The sequence below is a fragment of the Colossoma macropomum genome, unplaced genomic scaffold, assembly GCF_904425465.1.
Source record: "Colossoma macropomum unplaced genomic scaffold, Colossoma_macropomum, whole genome shotgun sequence".
Lineage (NCBI taxonomy): Eukaryota > Metazoa > Chordata > Actinopteri > Characiformes > Serrasalmidae > Colossoma > Colossoma macropomum.
Window position 1 is genome coordinate 41,074,876 of NW_023494788.1, and position 23,608 is coordinate 41,098,483.

At 40.1% G+C, this 23,608-nt stretch overlaps 1 protein-coding gene across 1 annotated transcript in view; it reads right to left on the reverse strand.

Annotated features, from left to right (window-relative positions):
• Positions 1-10,200: 10,200 nt before the first annotated feature.
• Positions 10,201-23,608, reverse strand: part of thoc2 (THO complex 2) — a 104,404-nt gene continuing 90,996 nt past the window's right edge. Inside the window, exons 34-39 of the mRNA XM_036569369.1 lie at positions 16,786-16,905; positions 14,237-14,303; positions 13,843-13,982; positions 12,657-12,727; positions 11,267-11,314; positions 10,201-10,997 (exon numbers count right to left, since the gene is read on the reverse strand). Of these exons, the coding sequence (XP_036425262.1) occupies positions 11,287-11,314; positions 12,657-12,727; positions 13,843-13,982; positions 14,237-14,303; positions 16,786-16,905 (426 nt within the window). The 3' untranslated portion in view covers positions 10,201-10,997; positions 11,267-11,286. The remainder of the gene's footprint in view (positions 10,998-11,266; positions 11,315-12,656; positions 12,728-13,842; positions 13,983-14,236; positions 14,304-16,785; positions 16,906-23,608) is intronic.

Consider the following 23,608-nt stretch of genomic DNA (forward strand, 5'->3'; position numbering starts at 1 on the left):
TCTGTCTGCTTTTTAGTGTGTGCTGGACTTTAATTCTTTGAGGGGGAAGGAAAACTTTAAAACAGGACTCTAGATTTCCTTGCAAAGGCTTGCTAGTAACGTTGTAACTGTGGATAAGTGATCCTGAATCCTGAAAAATTTAGAAAATTATAAAAGCATAATTGTATACATATTTTCTGTTACATTAAAACAAATACGAAACTGCTGCAGATACGTTCAACATGGTTCTTGAATCGTTATAACAAGAAACAGCAAATAAAAGCCCACCTACGGAGCTCCACTAGTGACATCCTGTATAAATAAAAATAATGCACTCCCATGACTTAGTAAGGCATGGGAACAAGATAATTGATCATAATGGTGTTCCCATGCCTTACTAAGTCGTGGCCATGACTTATTATATCATTCCTACACCTTACGAAGGTCTGGCCAGAAAACTGGACGGTACCGTAACTCATTCACTCTCATTTAGCAGGTTGACGATTCTCCTCCAGGGGGCACTATGAGCATTCAAGTTGTTTGTGGTGCTTCATAAGAGTGGTGCTTTCCATCAATGACACTTTTTTAGAATTCATTTTATAAATTAAGATATTAAAGACATTTTAAATCTATTCCTGATTTAAATTTTGATCTGAATCCAGAAATTGGCTTAATTTCTGTAAAAAAAAAAAGCTGCTGGTACATGTACTTGGTCATATGAAGCATTAATAATATCAAACTATTTAATAGACAAAACATGTTTTCCTGTAATTTTTTATCAAAATGAAGTGACTTTTGTGTGCATCAAAAACGTCCTCCACCGGTGGGCAGAGAAAAACAATATTAACCAATAATATTATGCTTCACCTCCCCTTCTCACCACCCCCACCTACTGTATGATCAAGCAAAGCACTCAACTATGCCCTCCCTGATGAATGTCGCCAGATGGGGCTGGTTCCTGCAAAATTTTGGTTGATTTTGGCAGGGGTCAAAGTGCTCGGTGGACAAAATTTGGGCTGGTTTGTCATTACTTTGGCAGGTTTTTAAAAAGTATATAAAATTAATAAAGTGTAATTTGAATAGGCCTGTTTTCAATCAGTTATGAAATCTCTGATATACATTTGACATACATTTCGGTCCTTTCTGTTGAGAGGAGGCCACTGCACCACCCATCTGTATCATCAACATAGACATTAGCAGTTAAAATACTCAGATTATGACTGATGTAACGGATGTGCGTCTGAGTCTAACACAGCAGTTTACTTTGCATTACAGAGCCTATAAGGATAAGCAGGTTTTAAAATTGTGTATGAGTAATAGTTATGCTGCAATATTATTGCTATTCGTTTGCCTTTCTAAATGCATGGGAACATCGGTCCTATCCAGTGAAACGCATGAAAAATGTTAATATTCATTAATGTTGATGAGTTTGTGCAAGCTCTGCAGTTTCTTGAACTAAGATAACCATACAAATCACATAATTTAATAACTTCATTGAACTTATAGCTTTTTATAACTTTATACCTAGTTTTTTTCATCCAGGCATTTATTATATGTTTGAGAGGGATACAGATAAATTACATAAACTTCCGGTTCTTCCGGTAGTGTTAAAATAAATGCATTTGTTGAACAGGCAGACTGTGCTTAAATACTTATCTGCAAAGGCAGGACATCAGCAGATTACATAATGTAAAGACTTATTACTGATATCATGTTGGATAAATGCTAAATTATTTGGTATTATGGTTAAAATAACCTGATATTGTCTCTGATGTGTACTTGTGTGCATTTTGGTGGGTGTTGGCGTCAGAATACACGCTACGAGTCCTTAGACCTTGTTATTGTTCTACTGTTAAAATATTAGCATTATTAGCAAAACAACTGGATTATAAGTTTAAAAAGTCACATTCTCGCAGGGCCACGCAGGGGTAAATGCACAACAGCGCCCCGCTGTGGAACTTCTGACTGAGGTTGAATTCTTGGGTTTTGAACATTTTTTTTGCCTGGTAACTAAAGGCGCACTCCGGCTGCCCTGTCCCTGAAACCGCACTTCACTCAGAAATAAACCATGGAAGGAAAATGGGTTATGATTTCTGATTCATGTTCACTTTAAAAGCAAACTGTAATGAAAGGAGGCTCTCATTTACACCGATCAGGCATAACATTATGACCACCTCCTTGTTTCTACGCTGATTGTCCATTTTATCAGCTCCACTTACTATATAGGTGCACTTTGTAGTTCTACAGTTACAGACTGTAGTCCATCTGTTTCTCTGATACTTTGTTAGCCCCCTTTTACCCTGTTCTTCAGTGGTCAGGACCCCATGGACCCTCACAGAGCAGGTACTATTTGGGTGGTGGATCATTCTCAGCACTGCAGTAACACTGACGTGGTGGTGGTGTGTTAGTGTGTGTTGTGCTGGTACGAGTGGATCAGACACAGCAGTGCTGATGGAGTTTTTAAACACCTCAGTGTCACTGCTGGACTGAGAATAGTCCACCAACCAAAAATATCCAGCCAACAGCGTCCTGTGGGCAGCGTCCTGTGACCACTGATGAAGGACTAGAGGATGACCAACACAAACTGTGCAGCAGCAGATGAGCTATCGTCTCTGACTTTACATCTACAAGGTGGACTGACAAGGTAGGAGTGTCGAATAGAGTGGACAGTGAGTGGACACAGTGTTTAAAAACTCCAGCAGCACTGCTGTGTCTGATCCACTCAGACCAGCACAACACACACTAACACACCACCACCACGTCAGTGTTACTGCAGTGCTGAGAATGATCCACCACCCAAATAGTACCTGCTCTGTGAGGGTCCATGAAATGAACCTGAATGGTAATGATCTCACAGGGAAAAACATCTACAAAAATTTCTGACATAACTATCTTCCATAAAGCATTTCACTGCACCATCCAGACGCCCTGACTGCAGGTTGTGCAAATCTATTGGCACTGTGAAATGGAAGCCAACTCAGTGCTGTTTGAATAAATGAATACCTCCTAATGATACAGTAGAAGGGCTACTTCAGATTAATAAACAGAGAGCTGGATTCAGCACAGTTTTGCAGACGTATTGGTTTCTTCCATGAGTTCACCAAAAAAAGACACATGGTCTAATTTGAATGATCAGTTTTCTGTCAATCCTGTGATATTCTCTTTTAAATGAGGTACAGACACTAGAGCTTTAATCAGGCCTGAAGCCTGAATACAGACTAAAAATACTTGCTCTGAGCCCATCGTCGTCAACATTTCAGCACGAAACTGACCTGTGCTCAACAAAAACCGTCTGAAACTGACCCGAACCAGCCCATCATCACTAATAACACAGAATAAAATTTCACATTTAAATAGCTGCTTAAATTACCTCAGCCCAGAGAAGCTTACCAGGCATCCTAGAGCCTAGCAAGAGCTGCATGTGCGGGTAATTTACTGAACCCTCATTAACCGAGCGAGGCTTTGTACAGAGAATTTTAATACTACTTGTACACCAATCAGGCATATCATTATGACCACCTCCTTGTTTCTACGCTCATTGTCCATTTTATCAGCTCCACTTACTATATAGGTGCACTTTGTAGTTCTACAGTTACAGACTGTAGTCCATCTGTTTCTCTGATACTTTGTTAGACCCATTTTACCCTGTTCTTCAGTGGTCAGGACCCCCATGGACCCTCACAGAGCAGGTACTATTTGGGTGGTGGATCATTCTCAGCACTGCAGTAACACTGACGTGGTGGAGGTGTGTTAGTGTGTGTTGTGCTGGTACGAGTGGATCAGATACAGCAGTGCTGCTGGAGTTTTTAAACACTGTGTCCACTTACTGTCCACTCTATTACCTTGTTGGTCCACCTTGTAGATGTAAAGTCAGAGACAACAGCTCATGTGTGTCAGCATAGTTTGCGTGGGTCATCCTCTAGTCCTTCATCAGTGGTCACAGGATGCTGCCCACAGGACGCTGTTGGCTGGATATTTTTGGTTGGTGGACTATTCTCAGTCCAGCAGTGACACTGAGGTGTTTAAAAACTCCAGCAGCACTGCTGTGTCTGATCCACTCAGACCAGCGCAACACACACTAACACACCACCACCAAATCAGTGTTACTGCAGTGCTGAGAATGATCCACCCAAATAGTACCTGCTCTGTGAGGGTCCATGGGGGTCCTGACCACTGAAGAACAGGGTAAAAGGGGGCTAACAAAGTATCAGAGAAACAGATGGACTACAGTCTGTAACTGTAGAACTACAAAGTGCACCTATATAGTAAGTGGAGCTGATAAAATGGACAATGAGCGTAGAAACAAGGAGGTGGTCATAGTGTTATGCCTGATCGGTGTACAGAGAACATTGCTCTATCTGCTTTTTACTGTATGCTTGACTTTCAGCTTTAAAAAGTCAATATCTAGATTTCAAAAATGTCCTTTTGTTTATATATTTAAACACTGTCTCTCTTTCTCATCTTTGAATCCATGACAGTTAAGATTTGACGATAAGATATTTGACTGGATAAAGTTTACATTGTTTAAGTGGAAAGGAACCATTTAATCCATACAGAGCTCTAATTTTATTGTATTTTTTTGTTTGTTTGTTTTGTGCTAAGGTTAGACAGGTTGCTTGCTAGTGAGATTAAGCGTGCTATCTGGTGTGTCAAATAAAACTTCATATTTTTTTAATGACAGTGCTGCTTAAATGACCACATAGTGACCATAAGATCCAGCATTAAATGATGGAAAAATATAAGTAAGTAAATATAAATATTTAAAATATAACAATCAGCTGTCCCAATTAAGTTTAAATCTCACCTTAGCAAATTTATCATTTATAAAATATAATTTATTTTTTTGCCAAACTAATCAAATATAAATGCCCCTTTTTCTGCACACCCTACTTTCTTTAACCGATTGGCGTTTTTATTTACCTGGTATCCTTTTCCTCAGACGTTTGGTCCTCCTATAACTCGGGTGCCTCCAGCACTGCACGTTTAAACTGACAGTGGAGACAAAGAAAGAATGAAATAAGGAGCAGAATTAAATCAGACAGACATGCAGGGTAACATCTTTTAAAACTGGGAGGTGGGCTGTGAGAAGCAGAACATAAAACCTCAACCAAACCAAGCTTGGCACATATCAGGAAAACAACAAACCCAGTTCAACCCAACCAAACCCAGCTAAAGCCAACTGAAGCCTACATGCAGCATCAATGAGAGCAATGGTGGCGAATTTAATACCGGTGCTGAAAAAAAGTGACATGTTCAAAACACTAAAATAAATGGTCTTGATATACAGGTACTTTCCATTAGTTACAGATTTAAAGTCTTGAACATCACAGTCACTATCAAATTATGCTAATTTCTCTTTAAATGCAGGTGATATTATTTGATAAGAAGACTATCACAATAGCCTACCTATATATTTCAATGTTGGAAGCATTTTCTGACAGGATGATTTAAGCTATCGAAATATCCTTTCTGTAGTTTTGATGCTAGTAGCATTTTCAGATACGGTGATTTAAGCTATCAAAATATCCTCCTTACAATTTTGTATGGGGTGCTACCTATAAATATGTGCTATGGTAGGACATTTCAACAAGGTATCACACCAGAGTTTTTCCCATTCTGATATGAATACGGTTACACTGAGTGTGTTTACATGCACTAATAATCCGATAACTGCAGAAAATCCGATTTTGTCAGTAATCCGATCAATATGTTTACATGCTCTTGAGTAATCAGATAATGGGGAAACTCCAGGTCTGCATGAGTCAGACAGTAATCAGATTTCTGCTTTACAACCAGCCAATAAACTCACAGACGAAGACATAACGTAAACGTAACGTAAACCTCAAACTTCACGCCACGGCTTTGTTTTAAACATCGCGCCACTTTACCAGAAAACATGAACAAGATGAAGAATATTTAAATCCTTCATTCCGTCGAGAGTGTTTTTGGTTTCACTGTTGCTCCAAAAGTGTTTTGCTGCATCTCTCAGCAACGCTGCTTGTTTATTTCTCGCACAGCAGTCTCTTCTGCAGACTGAGAAATCGAAAGAAATCAGAGTAAGAGTTTATGTGCACTGAGAAATCTGATTACTGAGCTAAAATCCAGCCTCTTTATTGGATTTCTTAATCGGATTTCTAGACCAGAGTATGGTGTTTACATGACCATTTGAATAATCAGATAACTGCAGAAATCTGATTATGATTGGATTATTGAAAGCATGTAAACGCACTAACTGAGACAGTACGTTTACACAACTCCTCAAGCTACACTCACCTACTGCCGTATGGATGAAAGCGTCTGCAGTGCACAGTCAGTCCAAGCTCTGTAAAAACCTGAACGTTATTAAAAGCATACTGACGCTGCTGTTTCAGTGTAGGATGGGCAAGCTGGGCAGATTTAAGAGAAGAAAACAGTGTATATGACCAGGAGAGAGAATATGTAATATTGGCCTACAAAAATAAACAGGTGTGGTCACCTTAGTTATCTAACGTTAGGCAGACGAGACAGTGGTTAATTTAGTACAGACTCAGCTTAATATTACATCTTACCCCCGATAAGATAATTTATGCTATCTATATATATCTATATATCTACCTATAGGTTTATATACTGAGCTACCTATAAACATTTTAACACTGCTGTTATATTTTTAAGAGCTTTTAAACTCGAGTTATAGGAATTTAAAATGGCGCCTCATGTACGTTCATGACGTCTATGAGCGCGAACAGCCAATGAGCTGCTCCGCTCGCCAGCCAATCAGTACTCAGTAGCCATTTTGCTAGCGTTCTGCTGCCCAAAACCCGTTTGCTCTTAGAAAAGATTTAGTATATAGGTGAGTTTTCTTTGTTTTTTAGTGAAATATATCCTTGTACTTTCTAAAATTAAAGGAAAGTTCTGTATAAGTGATTAGAAACTATTTTAACTTTTCGTTTTTAGCTGTTTAGTGCCCTTCACCCCCATTCATCGAGGACTCGTTTTGACGCTAACATTAGTGATATTACTGCACAAACACTGAAGAAATTAAACATTGCCATGTCAGTTAGCTTACACAGGAACACAGCGAAACTTTTAATTTGTTTTCTGTTGGCTGTTCTTGCGTTAAACTGTAAGTTTAATAAACTGTAAAGCCACACAATGCATTTTCTCCCGGTCATCAATATGGCGGCGCAGCCACACGAGACAGACCAAACCTGAGATGTTACAAAGGATTAACCCGGTTAGCAAATGAATGGGAAAGCTATTAATACTCAACATGGCGTCTGTTTACGAGGAAAGTCCTGCCCTTTAATAAAAAGAGCCAATCAACTCGCTGAATGAGCCGCAAGCAGGAAAAGATCCCTTCGTTGTGGAGATATGCGCATGCGCAGTGGCCAGACCAAGCTAAAAAAGTGGTTTTCGTGTTATTTGATCCAAACGATACAAACTGTTTATGCTGTTTCTGTCAGATTTTATCACTGACTTCAAATATGTTTATGAAACGTTACGTGAAACATCCAAGTTTTGGTTTTAGAGAGCCTAACTTAGCTCAGGGGTCGACAGCATGCGGGTCTTTTACTGCCCTCTTGTGGCTCCACAGCAGAATCAGATTTGTAGGTAAAAATAAAATAATCCTCCTTTACAGTAAAATAAAGCTCTGCTGATCGTTCAACACAGATTGGCTGAGTAGCGTCACGTGTGATATTTTCAACGCATGCGATTGGTCTGTGAGTCTCCTGGCCGCTAAAGTGGTACAGTAAAGGCTAGAAAAGCTAGGCCGATTAAAACAGGACCACCCGGTCAACATTTATTCTCCATAGTTTATCGGTTATAGGCTCAGGTCCGCATAGGACAGCATCTGGGTCTGGACCCGGACCGTGGTCCATCTATTAGTGACCTCTGGTTTATATCTACACTGAATGTGTCTTTTAAAAAACTCACACCGACATAATCGAATCGTGCAGTCTGGGAGGCACTGACTCATTTTCTGAAGAATCAACCAACTGGACTCATTACTGAACGCCGGTGGACACTAATTCTTCCGAGGAGATTTCAAACTTGCCACCAGGGTGTAATGAAGAAGGCTTTTAAGACGCTGATGTATGAATCAGATTTTCCGCTGCAATAGGACTACATGAATCAACAGACCACTAAACGACAAAAGCCAAGTTCGGTGCTCGGTGTGAAATAATTTCTGAATTATGTCGTCATTAAACGCAGAAAGAAAATGCATAATTCATTTATAGAGTCGTTTAAAGGCGGTTTAAGCAGGTGCGAGAGCAATACAGGGCCGCTTCCACAAATTGTAAGCTGTTAGCAGCGCTGCACAGAGTTACTACAGAAGGAAGTCATCTTTTTTTTTTAAAACTCGGTTCTGTTGATAACGTCAGTAGATTTTATGGAGGCAGGGTGATAAATACCCATTACACAGTCAAACACAGCAAGGCATCCATTACTGCAGAGATCCTGTTCCTGATCCTGAGCAGTAACAGATGAACATGCCCAGCACAGCCTGAGAAGCGACAGAATTATATTCACTGTCAAGAACCAAAACAGTTATCAGCATCCCTGGAGGGACAACACTGAGGTGGGGAGATAAACAGTGTGTTTATATATGCAGTATATAAGTCTGAGACCGTCCTCCATTTATTTAATTTCCAGTCAAAAAGACCACCAAGTAGAAGTGCAAGCTTTGGGGAAAAAAAGCAGAAAATATATCAGAATAAAACCTCGTATCTCCATTTTTGTCGTTTTCCAGTTTTTGGCATAATTTGAAAATACTTGTTACCCTTTACATTGTGTGTAAATTTTATGATCAATGGACCAAAAGAAATGACCCAAAATGACTTGGAAAAATGTCTGGTTCCATTGACTTACATTAAAAGTAAACTATGTTTTTTCCTTCTCCTGTAAAGTTACCGTTTTTGAGAGATACAAGGTTTTCTTCCCACAACAGCAAAATGTAGACTGTTACTTTATAAACTACTTTATAAACTACTAATGGTAAAATTGGTTAGTACATGACTTGGTTATCATGAAGTACAAGCTCTTTACTAAAAAGTGAACATAATAATGATTAACTCATGACCTGATCAGATAAATATGAAGTGCTAATAGCAGTCACCATTCTAGTCTTATCAGTTTTATCATTGTTTTATTAAAACTTGTTCATAGAATCACAGATGCTGTAATCATCTACACCAGGGTTTCTCAACCACTGGGCCGAGAAGCACCCCTTGGTGGTCCTTGGAGGGGGGGCATAAAAATCAGTGGAAGACTTAATAAAACAGAAATATTTTGAGAAATGTTTTCAGATAGTTGACAACATTAATACAAGCCCCACCGTAACAGTGCACAAAGGCAGCTTCTTCTTTTTTTGCCCTTTGCCTCTAGAAACACCTGACCTTTCGGTTGTCCACTCGCACCAATATTCTGGTGATATTTTGTGTTCACTGACACACATCACATCTTGCAAAAGTACCCCCCCCCCACTGAAAATTTGCCAAAAATGACATTTTAAAGCAAAAATGTTGAGTTTTGTTATCTTGTGGGCCTTCACGCTTTCTACTGATAAACATTTGGGCCTTGAGGTGGACAAGGTTGAGAACCCTTGATCTGCACAGCCTTTAAAGTTCACTGAGAAAGTGTCTTTTTATGGCTGGAGGTTAGGGAACCAGCCTTGCAACTGGAAGGTCGCGGGTTTGAATCCCTGAGCCGACAGTACATGACTGAGATGCCCTTGAGCAAGACACCTAACCCCTTACTCACTGCCCCCTAGTGTGTGTCTTCACTAGTGAGTATGTGGTGTTAAACTGCACGGATGGGTTAGATTGCGGAGGTGAAATTTCTCCATTGTGGGACTAATAAGGGTCACTTAATTGATAATTAATTAATTAATTAATAAGAAAATGAGTTAAGGCTGATACGGACCAGTAAGCATTAAGCAAATTAGATCATGCTCACAGGTCACTCATTCACCGCCAGCTGCAATAGCTTGTTTGGGCGAATTCTTCCCCTAAGACACTTAAACTGGGCCCATCTTTAAAACGACCCTCCTCTCTCTCTCTACAGCACCTCACTCCCCCAAGCTCAGCCCCGAAGAAGCAGCAGCAACGCAAGCGATGGCGTTACGACTGAGATAAGCAAAAATCTCAGCACTTTGAATTTCTCAAATGGCCTGGAAAGACACTGAGGAAAACGAGTACCGTCAGCACATTACGGCACAAAAGAGAAGAGAATATGACACACTGAGAAAACTATCTTTATTTAGAAAAAAGCATACACCGGCAGACTTGAGCAGATTAAAAACTTTAAAATTAGTCCTCAAAGTGACAAACACTTTCCATTTTTCTGTAGTCCATTTATTTATGAAGAAATCCAGCTCGCCATTCTTTTTTATTCATTTATACAAATCTTTTAAAAACGTGATTGAACACACAGTGAGGAATTCAGGTGGCTTACATTGGAAATGAAAGTTACAGGAAATTATGTATAACAAGTAACCATTTTATTTAAAGTATACATAATATACAAATCGACCATTCGCACTGCTTCAAACACCTACGTCTAAATATTTCACATGGATTAAAAGGAAGAGAAACAAAAATAAATAAACTGGAAATCTAACTGAGGCAGAGAAGCATTCTGTCTGCTTAAAGGAAAAACTAAGTAAAAAAAAAAGGGGGGGAGGAAAGAAAAGTGTGTTCGTCATAAAAATGCAAGCAAATTTGAGAGCGACATCATTCAGACCCCAATTCCACTGGTGAAGTACAGCAGCACATTGTGCTAAAATTTAAAGGAAATGAACTTTCAGCACAGCACTGAAAATATCACAATAAAAAATGGCAGGTTAAAATACAAGCTACGACATTTTCTAGGCAATGCAACAACAAAAGTATCTACGCAGGCAAAAAAGGAAAAGCTAGGGTGCGAACCAATCCTCTGCTTAGACGGTGAAAAAAAGAGTCGAGATGCTGACATGGCTGAAAGAAGTTTCGGGCGAACGGGGGTCTCCGCCTCGTCACAGCTCACAACAGGGAATTCTGAGGAGGAATAATTACTGCCGTCAAAACTTCATAAGTACTCGATACTGGAGGAAATGCAGCAGTACTGCAGAATAGACTCAGCTAAAGCAGATCAAAGTGCGCCTTCACTGCCACTCAAATCATTAAAATTTTAATACTGCAATTCTAACAAATGAGAGATCGGAATGTCTGTTCACCCAGAGGAGAGTCTTAAACGTTGAGTCAGCGTTTACAGAACACAAAACACTAACCCGCTTCCCATGAATCAAACTGTGGTCGTGTCTTACCTTGACCGCGCCAGCATACATTATCTGTGCTTTTCGGATGATTTATGAGTGAAGAACGTTAAGGATCAAACTGGCCTGCAAGAGCAAACTGAACAGGTAAGCAGGACCAGGAAACAAATGTCTAAGGCTTTGTTCTCTCAGCAGGTAAAAGTGGCCCAAATCTGATCTTTTTCTTCATGTGAGACACAGATGTGTGTCTGTGTGTCAGTGTGAACAGATAAACTCACCAAATCTGACATTTTCAACTGATATCTTACATATAAGTACAAGTGTTAACGTGGCCAGTGATTCCAAACCTGTGAAAAAGGGGAGTTTTTATCATTCATTGTCGATATTTATTGATCATTATGTTCATTTTTTAAAGCCCAATTTTAAATCTAAATAGTATTCTGAATACATAAGGCACATTCTGTTAGGATTTATCATGAACAAAAAAGTGAGGAAACTGAACCTGTGCTTCTACATTCGACACCCAGCATGCAACACGTGTTGCTGTGGGTGAATGGCTAGACTTCTTCTCCAACCCATCTAACAAGTAAGAAGGTAAACACTGCCACTTAGTGTAGTGAGGCAGCAACTGGTTCAAGCTGAAGCTTTTGCTGCTAATACTGGATTAATAAACAGAAAAGCATATCAGAACGAAACCTCGCATCTCCATTTTTTGACATAATCTGAAAATGCCCGTCGCCCTTTACATTGTGTGTTTATTTCATGATCAATGGACCAAAAGAAACGGCCCGAAATTACTTGGTAAAACATCTGGTTCCGTTGACTTGCATTAAAAGTAAAGTAGGTTTTTTCCTTCTCCTGTAAAGTTACCATTTTGGAGATACGAGGTTTTGTTCCGACAGAAGAGATATGAATGTTTTTCCTTCAAATGAAAAACGTTTGACTTTAATCACTTTGTTTACATTTTATGACCTCATTTTACATTTAAAATCTCCACTGTCGGCCTCACGACTCGCCTCTACTTGCCATTTTTCTTTCTGACTTCTTGACCATGCAGCTGCTGCTGAAACATGATTCCTGCAAGTGGAAGTGCAAATCAGAGACACGCGTACTGACTGGCTGTTGTGTTGGCTTTAAGCTGATCCTACATGCTGCCTGATGGGCTGCAAGCACCGTCTATTTCAGTGTAAATTAAAAAGGACACAAATCCTAAGTTAACACCGTCACTGAGGAAAACAAAGCATCATATCGCTCAGTATCAGGTAAGCCCTGCAAGAAAAGCCACAGTGCGATCTACAGTCTACAGAGCCTTTCAGGTTGTTTGTGTGCGGGGGGTGGGGGGGTGGCGGTGGGGACTCCAGTTTGTTTACAGAGAACCACAGCACAGCCAAAGTGTATCTAGCAAACAACACTCACTAATGGCTAGAACATCAAAGGATATTGTTTTTTGTCTTCTTTCGCACCGGTGCTGTCTCTCTTCTTCTCTGATTTCTCTTTGTCGTGCCTGGATTCCTTTAATAAAGCAAAAGAAACAAATAAATGAGGCAACGTGAGAGCACTTTCAAAGACGTGCCAGTTCCTTTGTAAGTTAGCAGAATGCTATGCCATCTTCCCCTATACAAGCACTGCAGAGCTCACTCCCTCATGTAGCTGAATGATGGCGGTAATGGTTTAAACACAGAGTGAAAGACCTCCAATGTTCCTGTGAAGTGTGTAAACAGCTAAAGGATTTTGTCCTCATTCCAGAGGTTTCACACCTTAAACTACACAATAAAGGTACTAAACTGTCAGTTTAGTCCCCCTCTTGTCACTGGGGTGGACCCCTCAAGGGTCCATCTCAGTACCTTTAGTCAGGGAACATAACTGAACCATAATCCACTGAAATGATATGTTCTAAGCTGTACTGACTCCACACACCCCGTCTCGTCTCCAGGCTTTTATTTTACTGTTCTGTTTAAAACATTCGGTTATGAAAAGGTACAAATACGAACTTTTCACCTGGAAAAACTTATTTAAGGTTCACAATCAGACCTTAAAACCACTGTTGGAGCTTTGAGGGAACATTTACACTGTGTAGTCTGTCAGAACCTGAGTAAGAGTATTAAAAGTACCTGGACTAAAGTTGGTAGGGATTCACTGATTCTAGGCTGATGCAGATATGCAAATCTTTCATGTTCATAACTGCCAACACCCCAATACATAAACATTAAAGAAATACAGAAATCTTATATTTCTTATATAAATATTTCAAGTCAGAGTGAACAGCAAGCAGAGGCCTCACTGTTGGGAATTTCTTGAGCAAACATTCATGATGATTTGAGGGAATGTTACCTTTCCTGCCACTTATCCACATATACACTTATTTTTAATAACTGAGTAGGTTTTTAGCAGGGCTTTTACTACAGATTATATTAGTAATTGAGTAATCATTGTTTTTATTTTGATCAAAGACAAAGCAGCTACTACTGCAGTTTATTTTCAGATCAAATTAGAGCCAGAAAGAACATCAGTGAAGGAAAAAGGCCCATAAAATGACGGGGATAACTGAGGAAAACACCCTCACACACTGGTGGTCACAGTCAGACGCCTGCCACTCCCTTTCGCCTGAGACGTGCGAGTGCCACTACCTTTTTGCTTCCAGAGGTTTTGTCAGTCTTTGCCAGGTCTGTCTTGTCTTTGCTGGTGGATTTGGAGCGCTTGCTGTTGTCCTTGTCATTGGAGCGGGGCGAGTCGGGCGGACTTGCGCTCTTGCTGTGCTTGGAGGAGCCTGCGAGAGGAGCCGGGGCAGAACAGAGCAGCCGGTGTGAGGAAGATAACACACACACACACACACACACACACTCATGCACACGTGAGGCGGCATGCTGAGGTCGCTCTGATTGCCTCTGCTGGAGAGAAAGAGAGAGCGCTTTCTGGTTCACTGACCCCCTCCTCCCATCCAGCTTCCCCCTCTAACCACCGCCTTCTCTCTTCTCCTCACAGCAGCGGCCCAAATGAATAAAAGGGACGTTTACAACTCACTTGTTCCGTTCTCATCTTTGCGGCGCTTGGCTTCCTGGCTCATCTCGCGGTCGGTGTTCGAGTAGTCCTAGAAAAGCAAACAAACCAAAAAACCCAAAATGAATGAGTCAGAATTGCAATTGATGCTCTGGTCCCCCCCCCCATCCTGCCACTCTCTCTCACAGCAGGAGCTCAATATCTGCTGTTTACACAAAGCGGACGGCACATTACAAGCGGGCTCATTTGAAGCCACGGTGTCTGAGGACACTTTTACAAACACAGCGGAGCCGAAACTGGCCCAATAACGCACTCATATCACTACCCCAGCACTAGCTCAGTGTTCTAACAATAACAAAGGTTTTGAGGCGATTAGCGCTCGGATTTTGTTACGAATGGATTTGCACATATAAAAATACAACAATACCGAACTGATCTGCTTTGCACGCTTGTTAAATTTGTGAAATGTTCTGTTAATATTTTAAATAAAAACTAATTATAGAGACCAACACTGGTGCAAAATTGGGGGGCCATGTCAACCCCACCTGAAATTAGGCTAGATCAGTGGTCACCAATCATGCTCCTGGAGATCTACTTTCCTGCAGTGCAGCTCCAGTATGTGTCTAATAAGATGCCCCGCCCCCTCATGTAATCCAACCAATCAGGGAATTGGGAAGAGGTTAAATAGCTGGAGCAGGTGAGCTTGGAACTACACTCCACAGGGACGTAAAGCACCAGGATGATGACTGGGTAAGACGATTCTGGAAAGCTGCATTACTGATAACATATTTGAGAATAAACATTCCATAAAATCTCACATGGCAAGTTAAAACACACAGAACACTTGTGTGAAGAGCACACAGAGAATTCTAGCTAAATAAATAAATAAAATAAAACAAAAATCTGACAGCATGAATCAGCGCTTAAAGCAGCCAGACTAACAGCCAACTTCATTACCTCTTATTTGCATCAATATTACATGACTATTGTCTAACTAAGGGTTCACTTTTGGAGAGACGGCTTCTTGGAAAGAGTCTTCCACCTAAAGCAGAGTAGTCACTCGTGTTTATGTTATGCTTTTGTTTCGAAATACTCTCATTCATTTTAAAACTGAAATAGATTGTATACAGACCACAGAACAGATTAACACATTTTAGAAAAATAATAAATATAATAACGTAATAATAATAATAATAATAAAGTAAATAATTCAGTCAGTTAGTCTAGCTAGTCAGTTTAGACAGTAATGTCCTGAAGTTCTTCACTAAACTTAACACTCAAGGCATAATAATAAAGCACAAACCTGTCCTGCCTGTTTGTTACAAATGAGAATGCTTTTAATACGAATTAACTATATGATCATTTTTTGACTTGTACCACTACAGTTATTAATCGCCCTTCCTCTTTCTGCTCAATTATTACCACCTTTGTTGTCTCAATTATATTGAACTTGCAATTTAAAAGAGTGTGATTTTTAAATCACAGGTACTTCAATATTTATTACAGCCTAAATTATCGACAATGTTGTCTAACCAGTTTGAAGCGGGGAACCTTCACCTAAAAACAGAGGTCAAGAACTGCTTGTAGATGAGTTAGATCAATCAGAAGCAACTAAACATGCACAAGACATCACCACCACAACTAACTGGCAGTTTGGTACACTACATTTAATGTTCGAGACTCAGCCCAAAGAAAGTGTGGAAGTGTGTATGCTGGTGGTCTTCGCGAAGAAAAACAAGCCTCAATAGCTGCAATTAATTTAATTACCAAGATATTTTGATCCAATATTTATAGCAGCATGGAGATCAAAATTAGCTCAGAATTATAGCAATGAAAAAAAAAATGCCACTGTAACAAAACTATTTCTCACGATTATATATGGTGTTCTTGAAAGCCTTGAGGATGAAACTCCAGCTGTTGAAAGTTGAAATCGATTGTAGTTTTCATCCATTTTGGTATCCATTTTTTATTTTGACATTATTGTACAGGGTGATTTCAAAAAGATTCATCCGATTTCAAAGCGCCATATTTTTACAACCGTGAGGCGTCTAGGAACCAATCACAATCCAATTGAAAGAGGGGGTCATAGAGTTTCTGACTGTCAGTGGAAGATGGATCCCTTCAGTCTGAGAGGAGATGAGACCCCTGAGCAGAAAGCGTTCTGCGTTCTCCACTTCAATAAGAGTGAATCCGTCATAACTGTGCAGTGTGATTTTCGTGGGCAGTGAACCTCCAACAGCTCAGAGCGTTCATCGTTGGTTCCACAACACTGGATGATCTCCGAAATCGCACTGAAAGAGCCGTGAGTGCAGCGACACCCGACATGCTCAATCCAGTATGGGGTGAATTTGACTATGGTGTTGATGTTGTCTGTACAGCTGGAGGAGGTTCATACTGAGACCTTGTACAATTACATAATAAACTTTATACTCATTTAAACCATTTACAGTTCACTGCATTGATCTGTAATGATTTACAAGTGAAATAAATCATTTTGAAATCGGATGAATCTTTTTGAATTGCGCTGTATTATTATATCCACCAATAGCAGCCACAGGCGAATGCATACTCACTCGTTTGCGGTCCTTCCTGTCCTCCTTCTTCTCCCTCTCTTTGGATCGATCCCTGGATTTCTCAGACTCTTTCTTGTCGGCCTCGGTCTTGGTCGGGGCTGTGCTGTGGTTGGCGTGATGCTGGGTGGGGGGGGGACAAGACAGGGTTAAAAGCAGGGTTAAAATCTCTCAGAAGGAGAGTGAGAGCAGCACTGCCACATCATTAGCATGGCCCATTTGAGCTGCGCCAGGCTCTCCAGGAGAATTCACACCTGGACATCACACCTCTGAGAGTGAGCCAGTCTGCTACTGCCACCTCCAGCATCCATGGCAAGAAGGGATAACTATAGAAACAAATAAAAACTACTGCTACCAATAATAACAATAATAAACATGTTCATTATAAAACAAAAAAGATGTAAAATAACTGCCTCATTTGCATACATAATTGCTGTCAGAAGAAAAAAAACATACTAGAATAGTAACTTTACAGTAGGAGGGGAAAACAGACAACTTTCAATGTACATTAGTCATTTAAATATCGACTCTCTCATTTTAGACCTTCCTCATTACGGTACCCTATTCTTTCACGGTTCTCTTGTGAGCGGTTTTGGGTTTGTAAAGGCGCAATATTAACAGAACGTTTGGGTGCAATAATTTTAACACAGTAACAAAAAAATATATATTAGCATGTGAATCACTTATGTGCCATTTATTAGCGTGTGAATCACTTATGTGGGGTCTCTTCTGGGGGTCTCTTGTTTGCCTTCTTTCATGGAAACTATCAGTGATCAAAACTAGGCATCTACAGCTGCGTTCCAAAGTCTAGGCTGCTTTTTTCGGACGCTACGTCATAGCAGGCCGTTCCAAAATGAAGCATCCTTCGTATACAGCCTAGAAATGCAGCATACGTTCTGAGTGATTTCAAGTACGCATCAGATTTATCCTTCCAAGCCTCCAGTTACCCACAGTTCTCTGTGCACGGACGACGCGAAGGGGAACAAAATAAAAATAACAGCACCACGAAAATGGCGGAAAACGAAGCCGTTGTTGTTCACCTCCCTGAACTCGTCTTTGTTACCTTATAAAGTGTAAATCACTGATTAATTAAAGTGATCATCCATATATCGTACTGTATTTAGAAGTATTTGTATATGTAGTTTATCGTATTACATAAGAGCATCTCCTCCATTTATGTGAAGAAATGAAAAAGCAACAAATTCAATGCAGCGGCTCTGTTTTCTCTCACCAGTTCCCTCACGAGTTTGGCGCCGCTCTGGTGGCGTCACCACACAGCCCCGTTAGGACTGATCCATTTGTGTGACTAATAGGCTACTAAGGAGGAGTCTTCATAGGACAGTCCTACCCAGGACCCTCACTACTTAGACTGCATCCTGGGCTTTGGAACGCAGCTACTGTGTACGCAAGCCATTAAATCATTACGAGAAGATACTTATGAAGACAACCTGCTAGAACTTCGGCCCTGAGATGAGGCGAAATCTGCCACAAACAAAGTTCCAGCCCCTCTAAAAGCCAACCCCAAACTCCTCTAGTGCAGAGATTTCCAATCTTATCTATAAAGGGCTGGTGTAGTTGCAAGTTTTCATTTCAACAAAGCAGGAGTTCATGTGTTTGAAGAGAGACTAACTGATTAAACCAGTGAAATCATGTCTGATCTTGCTTGTCTGGAATGAAAACCTACAGCCATGCTGGCCATTCGGTGCTGGTTAATGGAACTGTGTGTTCCTCGCTAGAGGTCATGTTTATTTTTATTGCATGTAACGTGTTCTCTACATACGCAACACACATCTACATGCTTAACTGGAGGCTTTCTGTGTTTGTGTGGGGGGTTGCATGTTTTATAAGCTCACCATTTTGCACAATATGCTACAATTTTATGCATTTCTGAGCAAAAAATCTGTGTAGTACATAATTGGTGCTCTCTATAATTAAGACATTTAACACAAAACACAAAACGAATCTTGACTTAAGAACCAAAAATCGTAAAATAATTTTCCCCCTAATAATTATTCTAAACTGGAAAATATATGGCCAGTACAGCCTACGCAAACAGCAGTTAACGTGAAAGGAAAGCTAACTGCACCAGGTTTCAAATCAATGCTTCTGGAGAGCAAATACACAGAGCTTAACAGCAGCATGAGGGCAAGACAGGGCAGAGAGATAAACAGATTGCGAGGCCGTCTATGTCAAGGTTGTCTGAAATGCACACAATGTCAAAACGTCCAGGCTCGCCGCCTTACATAATGACTGGCTATCTCACAGGGCTGGAGAAATGACATTTTCTTACAGCCGCGGCAATCGGCGTGCCACACGCAATCACATCCAGGCTATGAAAGGGAGAGCGCTATGAATAACAATATTTCTGATGCTATTCATCATTTTGGGCAAAGAAAATCTCGTCAGCATATCACATGAACCATGAGGGCAAAAGCTGTTCGAGGAGTTTGTACCAAAATAGATCCGTAAGAACATTTCCACACTACCAGACTCGCTAATTTGCAGGAGGCTTTGTTAGCCATGGACGAGTACCAAAAATGAATGACCCCACAGCAGCTAAAAATAGTCCCCAAACACAAGCATGTGGCATCTTCGCAAATGCTAATCAGACATTTTACGAATCTGATATCAGTAATTTAAGAAGCTCATTACAGTGTCTCAGTACAACGCGAAACATGAGCAGTAACAAAATAGACTGAGATGATTCGGTACAGTTGTCCAGACAGGTCAGCTACCGCAAAGCGAGTATATAAAGGAAAATGACATCATGGAGTCGGTAGAAAGTGTGCAGAGTCTCTAAAAGGACAGCTGCAGAAGCTTAAAAGCTGAGGCTTTCTCTGCTAATTGACAACAGTCCCAGCAGTCTGTCAGCGTTAGCTGGTAACATCACATCGCCTGCTGGAACGACTCCACAGATTTCTGCTAATAAATACTAAGAAAAAGGAGTGAAACAAAGACATAAGCAAGGGATGGATGGAGGGAATGGAAGGGAAAAAGAGAGAGAGGGAGAGAGGGAAAGAGAGACGAAGTGAGAGAGAGAGAGAGAGGGAGCTCGTTAGCGCTGAAGAAGCCTGGCTGAAGGAGTGACTGTGCAGAGGGACTTTAAAAGAGCCTTTTAAGTTGTGAAGCCATATTTCTGCTGCCTAATTAGGGCCGTTACAGATTCCTCTCTTATTGCCAAGGTGCGTAATATTAGCTCTGAGCTTTCAAACTCAGTCCAAACCCTGCGCACAGCTGACATGCCTACTTTCTAAAAAATCTCCCCGGCTCACATTACCTAAAGAGACCTTTCAGAAAACGGTGTAAATGAAGCGAGTCAGGGTGGCGCCCATTAGGCCAGACCTGCTTGAAGAACAGTCAGGGGATCTACACACTGCTGCTTCTGCAACAAAACCTTTTATCTCCATTTCTGTCGTCTTACTTTTTTTTTGCATAACTTGAAAACGTCAGTTGCACTTCAGACGTTACGGTTTTATGATGAGCGGAAAAACAGAAATGGTCCAAAATTACCTGTTTTTATTATTAAAATCCATTAAATCCCATGTGTCAAACACGAGTCAGGCCGGTGATACCGTTCTAAAATTATCTTAATTTTCTATTCTTACTCACTCCTTTCACCCTGAGATATACTACAGTTCCCAGCATGCACCGCAACATAGTGTGTTTTGATCCCCTTCCCCCAACAATCTATAGGCCAGTGGTTACACAAAAAGAAAAGATGCCTGGTGTCTACTTCAAGCAAATAGACCGTTTTTAAAAAAAAATACCTAAAACTATTTATTTTTATGTAGAATTATTTTAGAATAAGTTTTCAATGCCTATTTTGCTGTTCCAGTTTTTTATTTGGCCCTTTTAGTGGTTGAGCTTGACACCCCTACATTAAATAATAGAATTTTTCCTCCTCTAACGTTACATTTTGGAGGTTTTTCAAAGTTTCGCTCTCACAGCAATGATTTGTTAGTAATTTAGTGGTATGTCGGCTCTAAAACCTCACTAACTCTGCATCTCCAGCAGGTCAACACACCACCACACATCCCATTCGTTTTCAGTGGGAAGCAGTGGTTCCGTCAGATGCTGCCACACGGTGCATGATGGGTCTGGTGCATCATGTTTAGGGGATGCAATGTATCCCGGCCAACGCAATGAACCCACTCAATCAGGACACAGCTGGTGTCTGACTAAGCTTCCACTTTTCAAATATGCCTGCATGACATGGAACGACTCCATATTGGTATATTTAAACACTGACTGCGTTTACATGCACTTAATAATCAGATAACTGCAGAAAATCAGATTTTGTCAGTAATCCGATCAACACGTTTACATGCTCTTGAGTAATCAGATAATGGGGAAACTCCAGGTCTACATGAGTCAGACAATGATCAGATTTCTGCTTTGCAACAGCCGATAAACTCACAGAAGACGTAACGTAAAACTCAAACTGCGGCTTTTTTTAAACATCACGCCGCTTTACCTGAAAATACGAACAAACATCATCTGCTCCAACAGTGTTTTGCTGCGTCTCGCAACATCCACTGTCTGATCTCGCGCATGCGCAGACTGAGAAATCCGATAGAAATCAGAGTACGAGTTTACATGCACTGAGAAATCTGATTACTGAGCTAAAATCCAGCCTCTTTATCAGATTTCTAGATCGGATTTCTAGATCGGAGTATGGTGTTTACATGACCATTTGAATAATCGGATAACTGCAGAAATCTGATTATGATCGGATTACTGAATGCATGTATACGCACTCACTGTTTACGCCCAAAACGTAAAATCAGAGTAGAAAAATGATCGGATCGATGACAATAAACCAAAATGACTGACGTCGACCGCAAGTGATAATCAAACATCTAAATCCTAGTCTTTCAAAGAGCAGTGAAAAGCACTGTAAGCTCTTCAAAGGACCAAATAAACATTAACGATGGGCATTTCAGACAGGTTACTCACATTTTCAAGGCATTATTAAAAATACTCAACAAACCACCAAGCCCCATGCAGCTTCTGTGAAAAAAATGTCTGATTCGCTATTTAAGACTTTGTGACTACCGAGACATTTAGAAGACATTTTCTCACAGAAACATTTTACATCATGCCAGCATTTTGTTTCCAATGACAAATAAGGAAACTCCTGAGCATCTCTAACGTTTTCTCGGCCTCCAGAACAGAAAAGATAATTGTTGAATGACTGGTGTAGAATCTTATGTGGAGCGTTTTAGTACAAAGGTTATCAACACAGACACACATACGGCTTTTTTATGAACTATGTACTGAAAGATTCTTTGGGAGCCAAAAGGGCTTCGTAATATATTTGCACCTTTATTTGTAAGAGTGTACTACATTAAGCTTATGTCCAAATTATATTAGAATTAATAGGGAAGCTCAGATGTGGGAATTGAGGGCTGATGCTGATATTTTTCATGGACATATCTGCCAATGCCAAGACAATCTTTAATAAAATTATGAAACAATATGTAAACCTACCTCGATCAGCACTATAGAAATATATGATTGATTTCTATAGGGCTACAAATGCAGTAAAATGAATAAAATGCTGACATTTTAAAGTAGTAGCCCAGCATCACCTACAGGTGATGTTTCTATACTGGAAAGTAGCAAAGTTTACAACAGCGTTCATATATTTTTATATAAATTTACATCTAAACTCACTTAACCTGTGTTGTGCAACTTTAGAAAACTGTATTGCTTAATGAAACTCTCTGAAAGTCATGAAACCTGAAGCTGTTTTGGAAACTCAGAGTAATCAGTCTATTTACTAACTGCAGAGCATTGCCAAGGAAAATGCATCTTAAGTTTAAAACAAATAAATGTAGCTAAATTAAGTATAAATTCCAGGGGTGCAGCATATCAGTATCATTTGCTTGCTGGGCTACTACTTTAAAATCTCACCGATTTTGCAGTTATGTTAAAAAATATATATGAGACGTTAAAGTGACGTTACCAGGTCACTACAACCTACTGCCACCTCAGAGTTCAGGCCCACGGACTATTACAGGGTCCTTCCACAGGTCGAGAAACCCTGATATAGAAGACTTAGCCTAGCCAGTCAAGCTTATTTTAATTTTGGAAATTATAAGACTGAATTAGAAGAAAAGTCTAATGAGAGGATTCTGCAAAAAAAAGCAACTAGTCCTCTGAAGCAACTTCATTCTCGTTTAATCTGATGGCTGTGTTTGCTGACACGAGTTTTTAAGGTGTTACGTGCCGATGCTGAATCTAAAGGTGCAGGACAGGTGTAGATATCGACTAAGCTTTTCTCTCTACTTATTTATTCTGAGGCCCATCATGCTCACGAAATTTCAGCTGGCAATTAACTGTCATGTAAGTGACTGATATTAAAAACTGAATTTTTTTTTGTTCACTGCATTCAACTATTAAAGTAGAGCAGGGGAATTTAAAATTCAATAAGGTCCAGTTATAGAAAATGTCCAGAATATCATAATGTCTAACATATACTGTTTACTGAAGTAGCCTAGTAGGTATATCAACATCTTATACAGTCAACAGCTGAATGTCAAATCAAATAAAATACAATTCAGTAATATTTCAGCAACATTTGTCAGCTTTCAGTCTGTCTATTAGTGACCTCTGAAGTGGAGACTTAAAGTGGACGAACTAACTGATTAGCTATCTTGCTTCCTAGATTGTATCTCTCAACTGACACAGCTGACAAACATCACTCACCAATGTCCTCTAAGCTTGTTTTAGCGTCAAGTCCAATGACAACTTTTATTTTCCTGAGACCCACAGCGTCTCAAAAAAAGCATTTTCTGCTTTCATTTCACGTGTTGAAAACTTT